Below are 21,585 nucleotides of genomic sequence, written 5' to 3' on the forward strand. Positions count from 1 at the left end.
CTGCAGCATCTTTGCCAAGAAAACTCCACATGGTGGTCACAGAGAGCTGGACACAACTGAAATGACTGAACAGCAACAGAAATTCAATCATATAGCTCTCACTAAATATGTGTGTATAAATGTTAGTGATAGAAAATTTTGTGTTGTTACTAAGTAAAATAAATTTTCAAATAGTTTGTTCATTTTAATTTCTATCTTTACAAATGGTTTATAATAGGCCTAACAGTAGTACATATATATAATTTATAAATAAATATACATATATAGGAGATGTAAGCTCAAAAATGTTTTATTGATAAAGGTGTTTAATGAGGGGTAAATGTAGGCTGGTAAATGTTTAACGACCAGACTCTCTAGAAAAGAAAAGATGTATATATACACTTATAAGATTGTTTTCTTTTTTTCACTTATAAGTTTAATCTACATTATTAATACTTTCTTAAGTCCAAACAATCAACAAAACAATAAATGAAGGTAAATTCTCTGACAGGCAAAGTCTCACTCTGAAAATTTAACGATGCCATTTAGAGCTGGCTCCAGCACACCCCTGTAAGTGATCAAATAAGTTTGAAGAACACTGGTCCAGGAGACAGCCCAGCTCTTCTCTAACAAGGCAGACAGCAGGCACAAGTTCTCTGAGACCCCTGGGATGTAGTCACATTAGCATCAGAGCTCTACCTGAAGCACAGAACTAGTCCCACTGACCTCAGGTTCAAGCATTCCTCTTTCAAATCAAGCTCTCTGTCTAGAATGATGGGGAGATTCCCTATGACTGAGAGATTCAACTAGGAATTATTCCACCTAGGAATTTGTATTTTTGGTTTGTATTTTTTAGGGGCATAGTTTTAGCTAATGAGCAAAAGTGTCTTAGTTTATAAGAGAAGAGCTTCTGGACCTGCAGTGAAGCTGATCTTGTGTTAGCAAAAATCCTTACTCCATTTCAGAAAGATAGTGTAATACACACATTTCTTGGATGGCTAACTAGGAGTACAATTAGCATGGCTATTGGTGCTATTGACAGTGACAGCACATCATACCTAATTGTAATTCTCAGTAATGCTCTAATTATATTTCACATTGTGTTTCTAATAGTAGAACAGGCAGGAATTAATAAAGTCACCTCCTGGGGGCAGCTAGGTGGCGCAGTGAATAAAGCACTGGCCCTGGATTCAGGAGTACCTGAGTTCAAATCCGGCCTCGGACACTTGACACTTACTAGCTGTGTGAACCTGGGCAAGTCACTTAACCCCCATTGCCCCACAAAAAAACAAAAAAATAAAAAATAAAGTCACCTACTCAGGAGAACTTAACCTCCCCCCTTCATTCTAATGACCATCATATCATGTATAAAAATTTCTAAAATGGTCTGTTTAGCTATAAGCATCAGAATAGATCAAATGATAACAATGGAGATGTAGACCAGTGAAAAGGAAGATTAAGTGAAGATGCATTTCAAACAAGAAGCTTACCCAGAAATCCCAACAAAATAGATCCTAGTCCCCGTTCTCAGCTTTCATCATGGGGTTTTTGTTTTTTGTTTGTTTTTTTGCAAATGTACTTAGCACTTATTTCTCCATGTTTAGTACCACAACTTATGCACTAGAAACTAATTTTTACCCAGAAATTTCAGTCCGTTGGCCATTTCAAGGCTCTTATGTCATCTGTTTCTCAGAGCCCAGCCTGGCTTCCACACCACTCAGGCTCACATAAGTGTGGCAAATCCATTTTTCAGGCCTTGTTTAATTTTGTGCAGTGCAGACCCTAAGGCAGAATCTGGGTTATGTCCATCTGTAAACCATTCTCAGTGAATTATTTTTTTAAATGAGGATGTGCAGATCTAATTTGAGAGAATCCATACACGATGAAGCCACCTTAAAGAGAAACAGCACATGATGTCAGGAGAGTCAGGCTCCAACCAGACCCTCTCCAAACCAAGTGAAAACTCAAGATTTTGTATAGTGCATATACATCTCCTTGGTCTCATCACACTCTGGATCTTCCATTTCACCAGCTTCTAGGATTGACAACACAACATAGGAAATATGTCACACTGAGAACTATTTTGGATCTGCAGTGAAAACAGCAGCACTTGCTCAGATTTGTCTGTCTGTGAGGCACTGGTGCTCTCTAGAGTGTGGAGGTGTGACCGATCGCTCCGAGGTTAGAAAATGTGCCCTCTTGCTTCTCATACATTATCCATGGAGCCTGGGTTGGTTCATCACCATCACCATCATCAGGAATGCACATAGCCCATTATTTTAGCACCCTCAGCTTGGTTCCTACAAACTATCTGCCTCCCTTATCCTTAGAAAGACACTTATCAGTTCATCTAGAAACAAAAACATCTTTCCCTTTAAGAACGGAAGGAGGGAATTTCTGGTTATTTTCTTTAGTGTCTTTAAGGAGTACCTACTGAGGGGTTATAATACATCTGTGATGTGAATGACTATGAAAGGATCAACTCTGTGCAACTTCCTTAGCTTCCAGTTCCAGAAGGGATCAGAGAAGCAGTCTGTTCATCAAGCTAGAGCCTTATAAAATTTACTGTTCACATGTTCCAGTGATAAATTGAGGCTGCTTTTCTCCCTGACCTTATCATTTTTCTCTTCTTTCTTATTCCATTTTAGTCATCTAGACCAGCCTTTTAAATGTTCTTCCTCTTCCCTGGGCGAAAATGACAAATGTTTTGAAATCCCATATCCTGACAAGGTGAAGAGTACTGCAAGGGAACATCTCCCAAATGCCTGATTTGGGAACTGTCTTCTGTAAAATATTTGCAAGATCCTGGATTAATATCTGGTTGGTCCCTGCCTTAGCAGGGTATCTCCTGTCTTGGGTGGACCCCTGGACGTAGTGACATACTAGAGATTATTAAGATACCTCACCACATTTTAGGAAAAACATTGACAAATTTTGACAAACGAAGCACATTCAGAGTAGGGCAACCAATTTGGAATAAGCTAAACATCATGCCATATATGGATTGCTTGAAGGAATATGGGAGTGTATATCCTGAAAAACAGAAAATTCTTACTATCTTTCCTAAGGGATATAATAGTTTCTGAAAACTTTTCATGTAGAAAAGAGATCAGATTTCTTTTACTCGGACCCAGAAGGCAAATCTAGGAATAACGAATAGAAGTTGGAGATAGAGATTTCTGATTCATATGAGGAAAAATGTCCGAAAGTAGATTGGGCTGCCTACAAAGATAATAGACTCCCTATTATTGGAGATCTTCAAGGGAAGCCGGGATGACCACTTGTCAGAGATGTTGTCAAAAGCGATTTCTGTATTAAAGTGGATGACACCCCCCAGATCTCCTTCTGAGAGTCTATGACTCTCTCATTGTTGTGACATGATCTTGGAAGCACATTCCTTGGTTCCAAAGAGAACCCTACTTAACCATTCTCCTATGACCCTAAGTACCACAAGGAGAAAGCAGCCTCTCGGTTGTTACTTCATCTTCCAAAATGAACAAAATGAAACCTTGCCTACAAACCAGGGCCACTTGATAGGATGCAATGCCAAAAGAAGCATTTATTACAACAGTGATGGTTTGTTCATTGAGTTATTCATTTGTTAAGTACTCCCATGTTCTATGCCCAGAACTGAGGGGAAAAGAGAGATGGCTAAAGCATAGTAATGTCTTCAAGAGACTTGCAGTATGATAGAGGAAATGTTTTAAATGCTATTATAAAAAGCAGATTATAATAATAGAGGAGAGATACAAAATGCTGAGAGATGGGATGGGAGGGGTCAGGGTAGGGCTAGCTCAAGTCCTGATGGGAAGATCAAGAAAAGCTTCATGGAGAAGATGGCATGTGAACAGAACCTTGGATAATGGGAGAGAAGAGCTAGGGAGAAAAGCCTCCCAGACCTAGAGAATAACATGAAGCATGGAGGCAGGAAGGCACAGAATGTGTTCACATTGTCATTGTTATTCAGTCATTTCAGTCGTATCCAACTCTTCATGATCCTGCTCCAGGTTTTCTTGGCAGAGATACTGGAGCGGTTTTGCCATTTCCTTCTCCAGCTCATTTTACAGATGAGGAAACTGAGGCAAACAGGGTGAAATGATTTTCCCAGGGTCACACAGTTAAGAAGTGTCTGAGATTGGATTTGAACTCATGAAGATGAGTCTTCCTGATTCAAGCCCCGTGCTCTACCCACTGTGCCACCTAGCTTCTCCTCAAACATGTTCAGGAAATGGCAATTAGTCCATTTTGACTGATGTATAATAGCATATGTGTGATGGGCAGCATTGTGTAGTGAAAGAACCACTGGATTCATAGCCAAATAATCCAGGCTTACATCCCACATCTGCCATTTAGTACCTATGCAACCTTCTGTGAGCTGTGCAATTTCTGCGGGCCTGTTTCTTCATCTGTAAAATTATGGCATTGGACTAGATGGTCTCTTTGATCCCTTTTAACTCTAGATCTGTGAGGTTTAGTATGGGAATTGTGTGAGATACTGATCCATTTACAAAGGAGCTCTCTGCTAATGAAAGGTTTCAGGATGAAAGGAAATATTTCAGAGAAGCAAAAGGACTTATTCCTGTATGGTTCTGGGTTTGGTTGTTTTTTTATAGAATAAGGAGTATGTCTGTCGGGGCCATGACTACGAGAGGCTGGAAGCCTTTCAACAGAGGATGCTGAGTGAGTTTCCTCACGCCATTGCCATGCAACATCCCAACCACCCAGATGACTCCATCTTGCAATGTGATGCCCAATGTATCCTTTGAACCCAAGGGAATAAAATGTTGCTTTTAGTTCCTGAGAGACCAGGGCTTAGTTTTTTTTTTCTATCTGCTGTCTAGTTTTGGCAATCTCATACAAGTTTTCCACCAGTGTACCCATATTATTGAACTTCCCATTTGACACAGTTATCATCCCAAGCTGAAGCATTGGGTAACTGCTCTACATCAGAGGAAATGGATGATCATTGACATGGCTGGGGTAAAGAAATTTATTGGCCCATGCTGCTTGGCTTTTACCTTTATGACTGACCAGTCACTCATTTCATACACACTGTGTGTTTCTAAGTTATCCACCCAATTAGCCAGGAGGAGCACTTTGCAATGTGGGTCATGGATCCAACCAGAATATTCTCCAACAAATAGTTCTTCTCCCACTCCTGTTTGGGAGGATTTCCTTACCATCCTTTTCAAGGCAGATTGGTAGTGGTGGGGTTCTATCCCTATGGTGAAAATCTTGGGTATGAATGAGCATGAAGCAGACACAGAAACACTGCTTAGCAGCCTCTGCGGAGAGAGCCAGATGGCAGTTGACAAAATTGTGGCAGGTTTTTTTTCCAGAGAAGGCAGGGCAAGTGGCCTCCCATCTGGTATTTTACCAGCAAGGACTCCAAACGGTATTTTGCTTTAAGGTTGCTTGCCAGTAAAAACAGTTTACCAACAATTGAAAAGAAGGCCTACTCTGTTTCCTCTCCTCCGTGTTGCATATATCTGTATTCTCTCCCTTTTCGCTCTTCCTTCTTAAAATGACCTGGAAGGTATACCACCATTGTTGACTTGGGTGGGCTGAATGGTCACTGGATACATGGAACTAGGCTTAGTCTATTATATCAAGGTTCCAAGAATGTAAGAGCTTTGAGAAGAGGTCGTTGATTCTTGACACTCTTGAGGCTTTTCTTAACATAGCTACAGACCCAGAAGCCCTGGAGAGAGGATGGAAAACAAGGGAAATATACACCTTTGCCTTCATACCTTTTATTGTGACAAAGAGCCTAGGCTGAATGAACACCTTGAATCTTTCTTCTTTCAATGGTTACAGTCAAAAGTGGGTCTCTGAAAAGTCGATATTTCCTTTAGCTTTACCCTTCTCAGATTTGCAGATCTATGCAGTGACACCAATTCCAGATTACGTGGATGTCCTTCAGATGGATCGAGTACCTGATCGAATCAAAAGCTTTTATCGTGTCAACAATGTTAAGAAGTTCCGGTATGACAGACCTTTCCATAAAGGTCCAAAGGACAAGGACAATGAATTCAAGGTAGGAAGGGTCAGGAACAGGGTCAGAAATGTGGAGGACATATTCAACAGATCACTGGGGACAATCCCCAGGTTGTCAAGAAGTTGATTCCTTGGTAAAAAGCTATAGCGGGGCAGCTAGGTGGCACAGTGGATAGAGCACTGGCCCAGGAGTCAGGAGTACCTGAGTTCAAATCCGGCCTCAGACACTTAACACTCACTAGCTGTGTGACCCTGGGCAAGTCACTTAACCCCAAATGCCTCACTTAAAGAAAAAAAAAGCTATTAGCAATATGTGAATTTCATTTAACTGAGAACAGAGTATACTCCATTTGCCTCACTGCTGCTGTCCTTCCTCTGTCCTCTGCAGAGTCTTTGGATTGAACGCACCACTCTGACCTTGACCCACAGTCTACCTGGAATCTCTAGATGGTTTGAAGTAGAGAGAAGAGAACTGGTAAATGGCATGTTGCTTGTAGCTGAGCCTCATTAGGCAATGCAGCTTCAGCCCAAGCATTGGCATCCCAAGCATTCCTTCTAGCTTGTTGAAGCAAGTTGTTTTTGTATTAAATAAATGTAATTCAGGGATAAGACACTGGGGAATCTACGAGGGCATCAATCCACTTACATAAAATAGTTATGGTTAATTGATGTGTTTGCTCATGCTAAGTTTTCATTTTTAAAAAGGGCTTGCTTGTAAGTTCCAACAACTTGAAAAAGAAGAGTGGTTGATATTGGAGGATGTTGAATGTCATTATGTTTCAAGAACAATTCCAGAGTTGAGACTCAAATTCAAGTTTTGCCAAATATTACCACTACAGAGGCAGGTGTGACCATCCAGACCAGCCTCGGTACCTAGACCTAAGTGATGTAGGACTTTTCCTCTATGATGCTGGAACAGCTAAAGAAATTCTTCCTTTAGTCCAGAAAACTTCTGAATAATTCAAGCTTTCCAAAATTAGAATGTTCTACCCTTAGAGGTGATGAACCACCCACCTTAAGTGTTCAAGCACAAGGTGGATGACTACCTATCAGGACTTTTAGAAAGAATTTTCTTGCACTTGGCAATGGATTGTTCTAGATAACCTCTAAGGTTTCTTGTGATTCTCAGGTTTGGGGTCTGTAAAATGTCAATAGGATGAAGCCATGTTCTATGTGCTTTGCAGGTTGAAGTGAGCCCTTTGGAAAATGCCATACAGGTTGTTGAGAACAAGAACCAGGAGCTTCGGACACTGATCAGCCAGTATCAGCACAAGCAAATGCATGGTAATATTAACCTGCTCAGCATGTGCCTGAATGGAGTCATAGATGCTGCTGTTAATGGGGGCATTGCCCGATATCAGGAGGTGAGCAGTCTGTAGGCATTAGTCCTCCCCAGTGCTTTTGTGCATGACAGTAGTAAATTATGCCAGAGGCATTAAATCCAGGCAGATTAAAAAAAAAAGTTTAAAAAAGTTTTTTTAGAACATCACACTATCAATCCAGCTAGGTCAGGTTCTGTCTAGTCATCCTATTAATCAATTAATAAACAATCATTTATTAGATTTCTTAGTATAGCACCTATGTGCTAGGTACTAAACTAGGTGCTGAGAATAGAAAGACAAGTCCTGTCCTCAAGGAACTTACATTCTGTTGGTGGAAAGAAACTGTATGCATATAAAAAGGTACAAAATCAAATCAATGTAAATACAGGATAATATCAGAAGGAAGACAGGTCAGAAAAGGCCTTACTTGTCAAAATGTAGATACTATCTTTGCTAGCTATTCAATTCAATAATTATTCAACAACTCAACAAAACAAGGGGACAGGTAAGTGGTGCAGTGGATAAAGCACTGGCCCTGGATTCAAGAGGAACTGAGTTCAAATCCAGCCTTAGATACTTGACATTTACTAGCTGGGTGACCCTGGGCAAGTCACTTAACTCTCATTGCCCCACAAAAAAAAAGGTTTAATTAAGCCACTTCTTGGCTAATTGTTTCTCTGCTTCAGAAAATAATCAGAAATGGTCAAAGATAGCTGCCCAGTGAGGCTGCGGCCCCTAAATGTTGACCTTCCCCCACATTTCTGCCCCATCCTTCTTTGTTTGCCACGGCCTGCAGAGCAGGTCATAGGAAAGGGCTTTCATTCCTCAGGATAGATTGTTTTATTTTTTCACTCCTCTTTGACAGCTTGGCAAACCATTTAGTCATGGAAAAATGTTAAATGGCCTCTAAGAGGCACACGGGAACCAGAGCCAGCACAGCAGTAGTCTGTTGCCCTGTTTGTGTGGGAGACCAGTGTCTGGTCTCCAATCTTTGCTATCCTTTCCAAAGGCCAGCAGGGCCTACCACAAAATGCCTAGTGCTATTAAACAGTGATCACTCAGACGGACAGAGCAGCAGCCCAACAGGCTCAGAAGAGCCCTTCCACTCCTTCTTGGCCAAGAATGTAGCGGTAACCCCACTATGTGTAAGAGGTTTTTTGGTTTGGGGGGGGGGTTTGTTTGTTTTTTAGTGAGGCAATTGGGGTTAAGTGACTTGCCCAGGGTCACACAGCTACTAAGTGTTAAGTGTCTGAGGCTGGATTTGAACTCAGGTCCTCCTAACTCCAGGGCCAGTGCTCTATCCACTGCACCACCTAGGAGGTTTTAAACAGGGAGGAGAAGGAACCTCAGAATTTAGAGCTCCTCAGCCCAAAAGCAAAATCACTGCAGGCTGGGACTCTCTGATAAATATTTCTGTCAAGTACTTCAACTGTCTTTCCCATTGTGTTTATTGGCAAAGGTTGGCTAGAGAGTACACTACCCTGTTTCCCTGGAGACCATAAGGCTAGACTGACATTAGGAGTGTCCTTTACTGATTATCTCAATGTTTCCAGAAACCTTGTCAATGGGAACTTTGACCCAGAACTGAGTGGGGATGTCGGGGAAGAAATGGGGTGGGGGGTGGAGGGGCGGAGAGTCTTTCTGTTGGATGTTGTCACTAACTACTGTCTCCCCCTCCTCCTGTAGGCTTTCTTCGATAAAGATTACATTACCAAGCACCCAGGGGATGCAGAGAAAATCACACAACTCAAGGAGCTCATGCAGGAACAGGTACCTCTTAGCATTTCACTAGGAAGGGAGACTAGAATTCCTCTGATTCAATCACAAACATTTGCAATAGGCTAGTGCTAAGTAACATAATCTTTTTTTTTTTTTTTTGGCGGGGCAATGAGGGTTAAGTGACTTGCCCAGGGTCACACAGCTAGTAAGTGTCAAGTGTCTGAGGCTGGATTTGAACTCAGGTACTTCTGAATCCAGGGCCGGTGCTTTACCCACTGCGCCACCTAGCTGCCCCCTAAGTAACATAATCTAACTGAAAAATTGGGAAGGTTTATGATCATTGCATGCTTTTAGAGAATGGCTTCCCTGTTCTGCAGCATAGTTCACTAATTTTTTTTTCATCTTGTTTGAAATAGGTCCATGTTCTTGGAGTGGGGCTAGCGGTTCATGAGAAATTTGTTCATCCAGAAATGCGCCCTCTCCATAAGAAGCTAATTGATCAATTCCAGATGATGCGGGCCAGTCTCTACCATGTAAGTTGTCTTGGAGAAATTCAGACGCATGATCGAAAGCAATCCCGTCAAATTCAAAGAGAAAGAGTGATTAAAATCTCATCTCCTCATGAATACTTATCCTATAATAGATACACACCAAAAAAATGAAAAGGAGAGGGAACCCTGAAAGGGAAGAATAAGAAAGAAAAATAAGTGGTTGACAGTTATCAATAAGTGACTTTTGCCTTTGCAAAAATGGGTACCTTGATTGGGCATACTATTTGATGCTCTCTCTGGCTGATAGACAACAGCTGATGTCAGGACTTCTTCCACCCGGCACCTGAGTGAAGACTTTTTCCATTAATCGGAACTTCCATGAAAGTCCTACTTTGATCCCTCATCATAGTGTGGCAGTAACTTGTATCCTCAAAGGCAATGCCTATAGTGTACAAACTCTACCTGCTAAAAAGGGTTCTAGCATGATCCCATCAACAGACTGTGTCTGCTGTCTGAGGGCCAGCCTAGAGAGCATAGAGCATAGAGAGACTTATGGATTATTTGGCCATGGCAACCCATGAGACAAAGAAAAAATTTAAATGGTCCTCAGTCTTGTTTAGTTTCTTTTCATTCTTATAGTGATAATGAATAAATGCTGTGTAAGGGAGGAAAGACTGCTGATAATCACACAGTTTTCAAACCATCTAGAATCATCTATTTCATTGTTGGTACTCTAAGTATGGGGCAACTAGGTGGCTCAGTGGATAGAGCTCTGAGCCTAGAGTCAGGAAGACCTAAGTTCAAATCCAACCTCAGTTACTTATCAGATGTATGACAAGTCTCTTAACCCTATTTGCTTCAGTTTCCTCATCCATAAAATAAGCTGAAGAAAGAAATGGCAAATTACTCTAGTATCTTTGCCAAGAAAACCCCAAATGGTCACAAAGGGTTAGACATTACTGAAGCCCCTGAACAACACTACATAGGAGGTCCGATGATCAGTGAATCAAGTTTCTACTGGAGAAATATAACCATATTAACATTGGCATTTTCACAATAAATGAAATCAAAAGATATAAGGAAGTTGCAGCTAAATGAAGGACAGCTCATAAGTTGTCCTTAGAGAGGTAAATAAAGGTCTGGTGAAGTTTTTTTCATCATGCAACCCAAAGGCTGTTAACAAGAAACATCATTTCATAGAATACTTGGTCATTTCATTTTGCAGAACTTATGATAATTATAAGTAAAAATGCCACCCTGAGTATGAATTCCATCCTGTGAAATCTAAGGTTCTAGAACAATATTCTAAGATATTGTGTACCCCATCCCTCTGCACAAACTATACCCTTAGACCCTACACATAAACACACATACACACACACCTATCATTTTGACTGCTATAAATATAAATGTCAGTTATCCATTTCTGCATGGATAGGAGGTCAAGCAGCTGAGCAGATATAAATTCTAGAAGCCCACTTTAAATCAATTTAAGTAAAGGGATGCCCCCACCTCACTTAGGTGGGACTGGAGAGCAAGCAACAAGGGGTGGGAAACAAGGAAATGATTAGCTGAAACTCTTTGCCTAAAAGAAACAAAATAGATAATTAGATTAAATTCAGCAAATATTTGCTATATATTTTTATCTTCCAGGCCTTGGCTTTGTTGGATTGGCTTCTGTTTGCTTCCTTTTGAATTTAAGTGGGGGGGGGGAGGAATATACTGAATGACAATTAAAGGCAGCTGAGTAGATAGGCTTGGGAGACCCATCCCAAATAAATCGAATCTCAATCTGGAGTTCCTGGTAACCGACTCATCAGTACAGCAAACAGGTGTAACAAATGGCAGTGAGCCAAAGAGAACAGAACACCTGACTTCAACAATAACAGAGGGTAAGGAGAATTTCACAGTGACTTTCAGGGAATGTGTCAACCTTGTGTTTCTTCCAGCACCAAGTAGCACTTATCCCTTCAGAATGTATAGGTTAGTCTCCATCCTAGAAGAAAAGATGAAAGATGTGAAGAACCTATTTCTTTTCTACAGGTGATAAAGTAGAATTTGGTTTTCTTTGAAAGGTTGGGAAGAGAAAGCTTCAAGGAGGAAATGGAAGAATTAGAGGGGAATCAGTACTGTTGGTTCTTTTTTCTTCTACTGTTTCTTGCTGTCTATTCCTAGTCATTGATTTCTGTTTGGTCTAGTATAGTTTTCAGGGAATCTATTCTTCATTTCTTCTAGTCATAGATAGTCCTTGGGGAAAATATTTTTTTCCTTTGCATCTCTGCAAATATTACAAAGATGCCCCCCAAAATCCAAACAATCCAACCACTCCTAGTGACTTCCAAGGTCCCTGTTCTAGAGCTTTCTCAAGGAGCCCTCCCCACCCTTGCTGCCTCCAGACACAGAGCTTTAGAGGTTACATGTGTGTCTGGCCTATTTCCAGTCATTACTTGTTGAGTGAAGCTACTGGTTTCTCTGCTTAAATTGGCATTGTCTTTGCTGATGGCCCCTTTTCCTATTGGGCTTCTGGCTGACTTTTTGTACAGTTCCAGGGGTAGAAGAAGGCATTAGCTATAGTGTCTCGTTGGATTTCTTGATCATTGTGTAGTCTGGCAGAAATTTCAGGGAGTTGGGGCAGCCTGACCATTCAGGTAGCCATCCTGGCCAGAAATCTTCCTGTGAAGTCTTTCTGAAGGAAAAAAGGCAGCCATTTGTCAACCTTTAACATAAGCAACAACAAGGTCTACTGTCTTCCCAGGGTGTCTATGTGGGACATATCAAAGCACTTTAAGATGCTTGTCAACAAAGCATTTGACAAAGTCTCCCTACTGTCATTATAGAAAAGATGATGAGACATATCATGTACAGCAAGGACATAGGATACAGTATGAAGAATTCAGAGATGGTTGAATGGCTGGACCCAGAGAATATCAATATCAGTTTGGAGGGATTTGTTCTTGGCCCTGTGCTGCTCAGACGTTATCAGTGATTTTAATGAAGGAATGCTTGGCAAATTTGAAGACACACAGCTGAGAAGACTGGTGAATAGAATGGTACAAATTAGAACATTGGTGAGGTGAGAAGGAGGCTGGGTCTGGAGATGGGAGACCTGAGTTCCAATCCTGGCTGTACCCCTGGCACCTTTGTGACCTTGAGGAAAATTGCTGAATCTGTTTGAGTTTCCATTTTCTCATCTGTAAAGTGAGAGCGTTGGACTAGATGACCTCTAAGTTCCCTTACACGCCAGACCTATTACCCCATAACTTCGATGAGTTCTGAGATTTCTTCTAGCTCTAAGACCACGAACCTTTGAACAGTGGGTTGAACCTAAAAAGATAAAGTTTGGTCGTGATATATGTGCATAGTCCATACACTTGGTTTCAAATAAAATCAAATTCACCAGTACAGGATGGGAGAGGCATAATTAGGTGATTTCATATGACCAATCTCTGGAGGTTTTAATATACTACAGGCCCCATATGAATCTACAATATGGCCTGACATTCAAAAAGCTAATGCTATCCCAGACAGTTTTAAGGGAGGGCTAACATTCAGAATGACACAAGTGATTCTATTCTTCCTCATTTAGACTTCATCTGAGTATTGCGTCTATTTAGGAAGGACACAGATAAACTAGAGTAAGTCACTATGCTTGTTGAATTGTCAAGAAGATAGTCAAAATGGGGAGAAGATAAGAGACCATTTCATATGATGGACAGCCAAAGAAATTGTGGATGTTTGATTTAGACAAAACATAATATCAGTCTTCAAGCATTTGTGTTTTTGCTTTTCCCACATCACATCTCATACCTTGGGCAAGAGAGGGCAGAAAGTTTCCATAAAGGAGAGCTGAGATCATTGGATCTACATGAAAACTTCCTTAGGTAGAGAGCAGGTGGAGAGAGATGTGAATTTCTCATGTAATTAAAATCAACGTGGCAAAAAAAGAGCATATTTGCTTATAATCTGCACAAGACAGCCGCTGGTATGGACACACTTATGGTCACTTAGCTCTGAAAGCAAATATAATGATATGAATTCTTTAAGGCGTAGAATTAGAAGAGCCACCCCCTTCTTCAAACTAGACTCAGAAGTCATTCACTGGTAGTGCTTTTTGTCATTTATCCCCTGCTTGGTGAAAGGATAAATGTCTGCACCTCCAGAATCAATGGCTCACTACAATGTACTAGTATTGGGCACAAAGTTGAAAGCAGATGATCAAGGGAAAATTAGCTCCAAAACCATAGCAGAAATGGGAAACAAATGTGTAGTCCCCAATAGACTTTGCAATCAGCCCTTCTTGCCAAGTAGTCTGAGATCTTAATAAGAATTTAATTATGGGAAAATAAAACTGCTATTTTTCAATTGCTGACAGAGAGACTTTCTATTCTACCACCCTACCGACTGTGTCATCAAACAGCTCAACTCAGAGAAAGTATATCTTTTAAAAGACTGTGCACACAATGATCTGTTTAGCCCTGTCCTTCCACCTTGTTTAGGAGTCATTTAATAAATAAGTGCTTCTCAACGAAGTATTGATATCCAGCTTATCCCTTGCTTAATATCCACTCACAGTCTCCCTAGCTCCTGAAATTTTTCTCTGTAGCAAAGACTCCAACAATAAGGAAGAAACTTCTCTTCCTTCTTTTTCTTTTTTGTTTGTTTGTTTTTGTGGAGCAATGAGGGTTAAGTGACTTGCCCAGGGTCACACAGCTAGTAAGTGTCAAGTATCTGAGGCCGAATTTGAACTCAGGTCCTCCTGACTCCAGGGCCAGTGCTCTATCCACTGCTCTACCTAGCTGCCCCAACTTCTCTTCCTTCTTGTAGACCTAACAAAAATTGGTCTCTCTCATTAATGGGATGCTGGAACAAAATCTAGTGTTATGAGGCTAACTATATTCAGAGATCTATAATTTAACTCATACTGTAGTTAAGTGGTATAGAGAAGGTTGCTTTCTAGGGAAAGTAGTTTACTGTCAACCAAGAAAATATACTTTTTTTTTTTTGGTGGGGCAATGAGGGTTAAGTGACTTGCCCAGGGTCACACAGCTAGTGAGGCTGGATTTGGACTCAGGTCCTCCTGAATCCAGGGCCAGCACTTTATCCACTGTGCCACCCAGCTGCCCTGAAAATATACTTGTTAAAAGTTACCATTCCTACAGAAGAGTTCCAGGGAACTCGTGATCGAAGAGGATCTCCAAATCCAAGAAAAAAAAAAGAACTGTGGAGTATAGATGCTGATTGAACCATACTATTTCTTTTGTTTTGGGTGCTGTTGGGTTTTTTTTTTCTATTTTGAGGTTTTGCATCACTGCTCTGATTTTTTCTCTTGTAACAGGATTAATGCAGAAATAGGATTAATGTTATTATGTGTATATATATGTATGTGTATATATATCTATCTATATGGATATGATATATAGATATATAGATATAACCTATATCAGATTACCTGCTGTCTAGGGGAGGGGGGAGGGAGGGGAGGGAGGGAGAAAAATCTAAAATTGTAAAGCTTGTATAAACAAAAGTTGAGAACTATCTTTACATGTAACGGAAAAAATAAAATACCTTATATGTAAAAAAAAAAAAAGTTACCATTCCCATTCAAACCCTCCCCCTCCTCCACAACCCTTGTCTCCTCCCACACACCCCTCAACCCAGTGATCTTTAGTGATTCTTTTGTTTACAGGAGTTTCCTGGTTTGGATAAACTGAGTCCAGCATGTTCTGGCACTAACACAACCCGAGGGACTGTTCTGGTGTCCCACAGCCCAATGAGCCCAGAAACCATCAAGATGGTGCATCGTCACAGGTATGAGATCTGCACTGAAAGAACACATCCACATGCCTGAAGGATTGACTTCTAGAACCCAAAGCTCAGGAGCTCTGCTTGGCCCAGGAATGTCCATAAGCCATACAAGATTCCAAACAGCAGCTGCCCAGATTGGACTGGCTCCAGAACTAATGAGTATGATTGGCAAACTGGAGTCTACCTCATTAGGAGTAATGGCAGCATCAGGATAAATTCTGGCTGTGGCTGGACTCCCTAGCACCATAGTTAAGGACTCCAAGCTATTTTGGAGATTGCTAAAGGATTAGGGATGGGTATTAAAGGAGAAGTATCAATAGGGCCTAAACCAGAAAGAAAAATCCCAGATAGACTAAGAACTTTAAAAGGCAAATGGTTGGCTACCTCATGCCCACCCATCTAGTGGGAGGCCCAAACATAACTTGCCCCCAAAAGACCTGATATGTTCACATTACTCCATCGGTGTCTTGCCTACAGCAAGAAAGAGAGGAAAGGCTGCCATCTGCCATATTTGGTAAATGAGGTGTGGCCCTCCCTGTCTAGGGACCAAATGTGAGCAACAACCCTGGCTCATAGCCAAAGTGCAAGATTATTCAATTTTTTCAGCAGGTGACCTATTCTTCATCTCCACCAAATGAAGGCACTGTTGGCATAAAGTTTGGGAAACGGGGCAAAGGCTAGTACTTCCTTGATACTGTGAGCTTTCCCCAGAAATGCCCCCCATGCTGAAGGTCACATTAGCTGTCAGTCTCCTATTCACCGGTTAGTTGCATTTGATTGGAGACCCCCACCATAGAGATAATTAATTGATGAGAAAATGATTTATGTTTCCCCCCTAAAAATAAGTGGTTTAAAAATTCCCTTCCACACATAGCTTCAAATCTGAAAGAATTCAAAAGTATATGCTGTAACTCTTCCCTGTTTCCTCCTCTTACTTGTAGCCCAATGAACTTGATGGGATCAGGCCGCCATTCATCCTCCTCTCTCTCCTCTCACGCATCCAGTGAAACAGGGAACATGGTGATCCTGCCTGACGGCTCAATGGGAGAGGTTCCTGAGGACATGTACCATCACATGCAGGTAACGCAGCAAGGCAGCCAGGGGAAATCTAGGATGCACAGGACACACCTGAGAGCCTTCCTTCTGTCCTGCATCCCTCTGTCTTCAGTAATGATCCCATAGAAAGGGAAGCCATTCCTCAGCTTGCCCATCCCCAAAGTACTGACCAAAGAGAAAGTATGCAGGCTTTCTTTCCCACAACAGCCGTATGTCCAGTCCACCAGTCTCTGTTCCCTAACAAACATGCTGGTTCTGACTCCTGGCCAACGTTAGCCCTGGTTGCAGCCACCCCTGCCTGGTAACACATTTTCTCTGCCAGATCTTCTTCCATGATGGCATCCTTACAGGCTTCATTGCTTTTACATGTACCATGAGCACCATAGATAGAAAAAGATTCCCCCTCTTATTTGTGGATGTGTGCCATACAGGTTGGACTTCCCTGATGTACTTTTATATTCTCCCTCCATACTGGCTCAGCTGAGGTGGAGAGAGCCTGGGGTCCTCCTTCAACATGAAGGAGGATGAATACAGAGTTAAGTAGGATCATATTGGCAGTGGATAAAGCACCAGCTCTGGATTCAGGAGGACCTGAGTTCAAATTTGACCTCAGACACTTGACACTTCCTAGCTGTGTGACCCTGGGCAAGTCACTTAACCCTCATTGCCCCGCCCCCCAAAAAATTCCATTATGACCTAGTGGGAAAGTTCCCATTTCTCAATTTTCTTTCTTGCTATTTTCTCTCCCTGCTCCAGCTCCCTTATCCCAACACCAGGTACCAGGGCTCCATCACCAACGTCTCTGTTTTATCCTCATCCCAGGCCAGCCCTTCTTCCTCCAGCCTGAGCTCCACCCACTCAGCCCCATCCCAAATGATGAATTCTGCCCCACCCAGTGCCCGAGGTAAGTGAATAGGAACAGGAGCCTGGGAAGCAGCATTCCCCAAACCTTGGGATTCCTACTGTACCCTTAGGAGTTATATTCATTTTTACTTTCAGAGATGAATTTGTTTTTAAGCACTAAAGGTTTCTGGGGTCCTGTCTCAAGCCCAGTGAAGCCCCATTCCATCAGCCATAAAAGAAGAGCTCTCCTCTAGCTAGTTGGACTTGGCATGTCTAGCTCTGAGATTCAGCTCTGAACTGCCCTGACTGATGTGGAGTCATGTGAGCTAGCCAGACGTTTGCATCAGAGACAGTGTAAGAGAAGAGATTTCGACGCTCCTGCAACCTAGTCTAATGACAAACTCAAATGTCTGCCTATTTAAATGGTGTCATGGAAATTGCACTGGACTTAAATTCAAGAGACAAGTTCAAAGCCCAGCTCTGCCACTTTTTAGCTGAGTGACCTTGGACAAATCACCTCACTTCCCTGGACCTTGGTTTTCTCATCTGTAGAATAAGGGGCAAGAGATTAAATGATACCCAGTGGCCCTCCCAGCTTTAATATTCTATGTTTACAAGAATGATCAGAATTAAAACCAAGTGAGAGCGAGCAGCTAGGTGGCGCAGTGGATAGAGCACCAGCCCTGGAGTCAGGAGGACCTGAGTTCAAATCCAGTCTCAGACACTTAACACTTACTAGCTGTGTGACACTGGGCAAGTCACTTAACCCCAATTGCCTCAATAAAAAACAAAACAACAACAACAACAAACAAACCAAGTGAGACATTTGTCTTGAGATGATAAAGTTTTGGAAGCAAAATTAAGGCTAAAACCAAATATAGAAAATGTGACCAAGGGCTAAGGACTTTCTTGAAATCAAAATAGCTTATCTCTGAGGGACAACTAGAGAAAAAACTGTTTACTTGGCCAAATACAACTCAATTTTTCATTTAATTGAATGAATATTCTGAGGATCAGCTCTCCTTCATATTCTGTTCTAGATCCCATAGGTAAATTTAATTCCCTGACCTTTTTATGGAAACATCTGCAAAGAAATGAAAATTAGTCAGAGTAAGCAAGATATATCCCTGAGGGGGTCAGCAGACCAGGCAATAGAAATGAACAGTGAGCAATGTGGTTTGACCTACAGATTAAGGAAAATTGCTTTCAAACTAAAGAGAGAATTATTCTTCTCCATTTAAAATTATTATGAAAAATAGGAGCAGTAACGGTAGCTGCAGTAAATTTTGATACCAGTATGCCTAGCAAGACTTTAAGAATTCCATTTAAATTCAACAAATATTTATTAAACACTGACCATGTGCAAAGCATTGTTCTAAGACCTGGAAATTCAATAACTAAAGAGTCCCTACCCACGAAGAGCTTACAATCTACTGGAGGGATACAACATATATAACATATATACAAGTAAAGATATACAAAGTAATTTCAAGAGGAAGAAATTGTTAATTACTAAGATCAGGAAAGACCTTGTGTGGGACGTGGCATTTTAGCTATGCTTTGAAGGAAGCTAGAGAATGCTTTAGGTAGAGGTTAGAAGAGAATACATTCTAGATATAGGAAGCCACTCATGCAAAGACATCGAGATGAGAGATAGAATGCTGTGAATGGCAATGCGGTATACATCAAGCAGACATAGAAGGCTAGTTTGACTGGAACAGAGTACAGGAAGGGGAGTGATACGCAATATGACTAGAATGGGAATTGGTAATTAGATTATAAGGGGCTTGAAATACAAGGCAGAGGAATTTTTATTTTGCCCTAAAAAAAAAAACATGAAGCCATTGAATATTTTTTTTTAGTAGAGGAAAGTGAAATGGTCATATCTTTGTTTTGAGAATATCAATTTTCCAGTTGTTGGTCAACTAGCATTCATTAAGTGCCAACAACATGCCAAACAGCTGTGGAAGATGTACTGGAGAGAGGAGAGGATGGAATGAGAGAAACTTATTGCAGTATCCTACATGAGAAGTAATGAGGGGCTGAAGTAGGGTCAAAGGCTAAGATGTGAGTGGAAGTAAAGGGACAGATGAGAAAGTGGTTGTGGAGACAGGATGTACAAGATCTGGCAATTGATTGGATAGAAAGATTGAAAGAAAGGTGAGGGTCAAGGTGGTCAGAAGAGGGATGCATTTGGGAGAGAATGTGTTCCATTTTAGGCAGAGGGAGCTTGAGATATCCACAGAACATAAAGGTCAAACTGTCCAGTGGGCAGTTGATAGCAGCGGATCTGAGTTCAGGAGCGATCAGGGCTAGATATTTAAATTTGAGAATTAGATGCATAGAGATCATTGAGACTTTGGGAGGTAACAAGATCACCAGGGGAAAGACTATAGAGAGATAAGAGAAGAGGGTACAAAGATGGATCATTATGGAATGTCCACACTTGGTGGACCAGAAGAGGATGAGAATTGAATCAGCAAAGGACACGATAAGTAGGCTGACTCAGATAGTTAGCAGGAAAACTGAAAGACACTAGAGATGTGGAACCAAGGGAAGAGAAAGTCTGTAGAAGAAAGGGGTTATCAATAATGTCCAAAGGTTCAAAGAGGTCGAGTATATAGAAAGGCTATTCAGTTTAGCAGGGAAGAGATCACCAATCACCTTGGAGAGAGTAGTTTCTGTTGAGTGGTAAAATCAGATTCCCAGGGATGGAGAAGTGAGCATGAGTTGATAAAATGGAGGCATCAGCTGTAGACAATCCTTTCTATAAGTTTGACTGTGAAAGAGAGGAGAGTTAAAGGATGAGGTAGATGTTGACATAGGCCTTGCTCTCAAGAGCTTATAGTCTAGTAGAGGAGGGACACATATGTTCAAATAATCATAATTTGAGTTAGTAAATGATAAAATACATAGAACTCAAGCCAAATGAGTCAGAGAAGGGGAGGGCTCATTTATAATGACTTTAGATTACGTTGGATGAATCTCAGTTTCTAACTAGATAGATGGAAAAACAGTCCATAAAGGAAGTAGCACTATAACTAGGCCACAAAGGAAAAGAAAGATGTCAGTAGGCAGAGATGGGGCCCAGGAAGATCCATTATACCTGCCACATGTGGGTGACAGAATGTGCAAAGACCTGGAGGATAAAAAGGGCAGGACAAGATCACTATCTGCCATCCAGCATGGCTGAAGCATTGAAGTCACAAAGTAGAATATCAGTTAAATAATATTATTAAGATAGGTTTGAACCACATTGTGAAGGACCTTATGCCAAGCTAAGGAGTTAAAGGTATTTAAACAGAGGAACAAAAGGGAGTAATTGGACACAATGTGGATTACTCCGGAAGCTATATAAAAGACATTTATGAAAAGTGGAACACTGCAGGGAGGACAACGAGTTAGGACAACAGGCTTTTGTAATAGTACAGGTGATGGGACAATGAGGACCATAGTTGGAGTTCTGCTAATAGGCATGTAGAGGAAGGGACAGATGGCAAAGATATGGTAGAGGTAGAATAGACAAGACTTAACAACTATTAGATGTGGGAGGTGAGAGATAGTAAAGGGTCAAAAAGGACTTTGAGGTTTCCAGTCAATCAACAAGTATTTACTAAGCACCTACTATGTGCTGGGCGTTGTTTAGACACTGATACAAAGGAAACCATAGTCTAGAGCAAAGCTTCTTAAACTATGGATCTCAACCCCATATAGGGGTCATGAAAAATTTGGCAATAGTAAAAGGATATGTTTACCTATTTTATATACCTATATACCCAGTGTCACATAAAAATTTCTTCGGTGAAAAGGGATCATGAGTGGGAAAAGTTTAAGAAGCCCTGGTCTAGAGGAAAGGATAAAACATATAGACATAGACATATATATCTATATATACAGACATATACATATATTGTATCTACAGATGTAAATGTAGCTATAGATGTATAATTAGATGTAGCTATTGATGTAGATGTAGAAATAGACATAGATATAGACAGAGACATAGACATAGATACAGGATCATTTTGAGGAGCAAGCACTAGCAGCTGGAGGATTAGGAATGGTTTCATGTAGAAGGCTGCACTTGGGCTAAGCCTTGATGAAAGATAGGTAGGTATTCCACAAAGCAGAGGTGAGAAGGAAGTTCATTCCAGAGATGGGTGACAGCCAGTGTAAATACACAAAGATGGGAAATAGAGTGTCATGTGAGGAACAGAAAGAATGTCATTTTGGCTGTGCTATAGTGTACATGTCGGGGAGTAATGTGTAATAAGGCTGAGAGGTTGGATGGAGCCAGGTTGTGAAAGTGCCACAGGGGGTTATATTTGATCCTACGGGTAACAGAGAGCCATTGTAGCTTATTGAGTAGGGGT

At 41.2% G+C, this 21,585-nt stretch overlaps 1 protein-coding gene across 5 annotated transcripts in view; it reads left to right on the top strand.

Annotated features, from left to right (window-relative positions):
- The window catches only part of DOCK3 (dedicator of cytokinesis 3), a 529,377-nt gene that overhangs the window by 487,005 nt on the left and 20,787 nt on the right, over nt 1-21,585 (top strand). For 4 of the 5 annotated variants that reach the window (XM_043985259.1, XM_043985293.1, XM_043985275.1 and 1 more), the window contains 9 exons: nt 4,593-4,734; nt 5,850-6,016; nt 6,365-6,451; nt 7,161-7,340; nt 8,985-9,068; nt 9,434-9,550; nt 15,195-15,316; nt 16,255-16,393; nt 17,126-17,273. In XM_043985259.1, coding sequence (XP_043841194.1) covers nt 4,593-4,734; nt 5,850-6,016; nt 6,365-6,451; nt 7,161-7,340; nt 8,985-9,068; nt 9,434-9,550; nt 15,195-15,316; nt 16,255-16,393; nt 17,126-17,273 — 1,186 coding nt within the window. The remainder of the gene's footprint in view (nt 1-4,592; nt 4,735-5,849; nt 6,017-6,364; nt 6,452-7,160; nt 7,341-8,984; nt 9,069-9,433; nt 9,551-15,194; nt 15,317-16,254; nt 16,394-17,125; nt 17,274-21,585) is intronic. The other variant, XM_043985267.1, reaches the window with a different exon arrangement.

The sequence above is a fragment of the Dromiciops gliroides genome, chromosome 1 (genome assembly GCF_019393635.1).
Source record: "Dromiciops gliroides isolate mDroGli1 chromosome 1, mDroGli1.pri, whole genome shotgun sequence".
NCBI classification, from domain to species: Eukaryota; Metazoa; Chordata; class Mammalia; order Microbiotheria; family Microbiotheriidae; genus Dromiciops; species Dromiciops gliroides.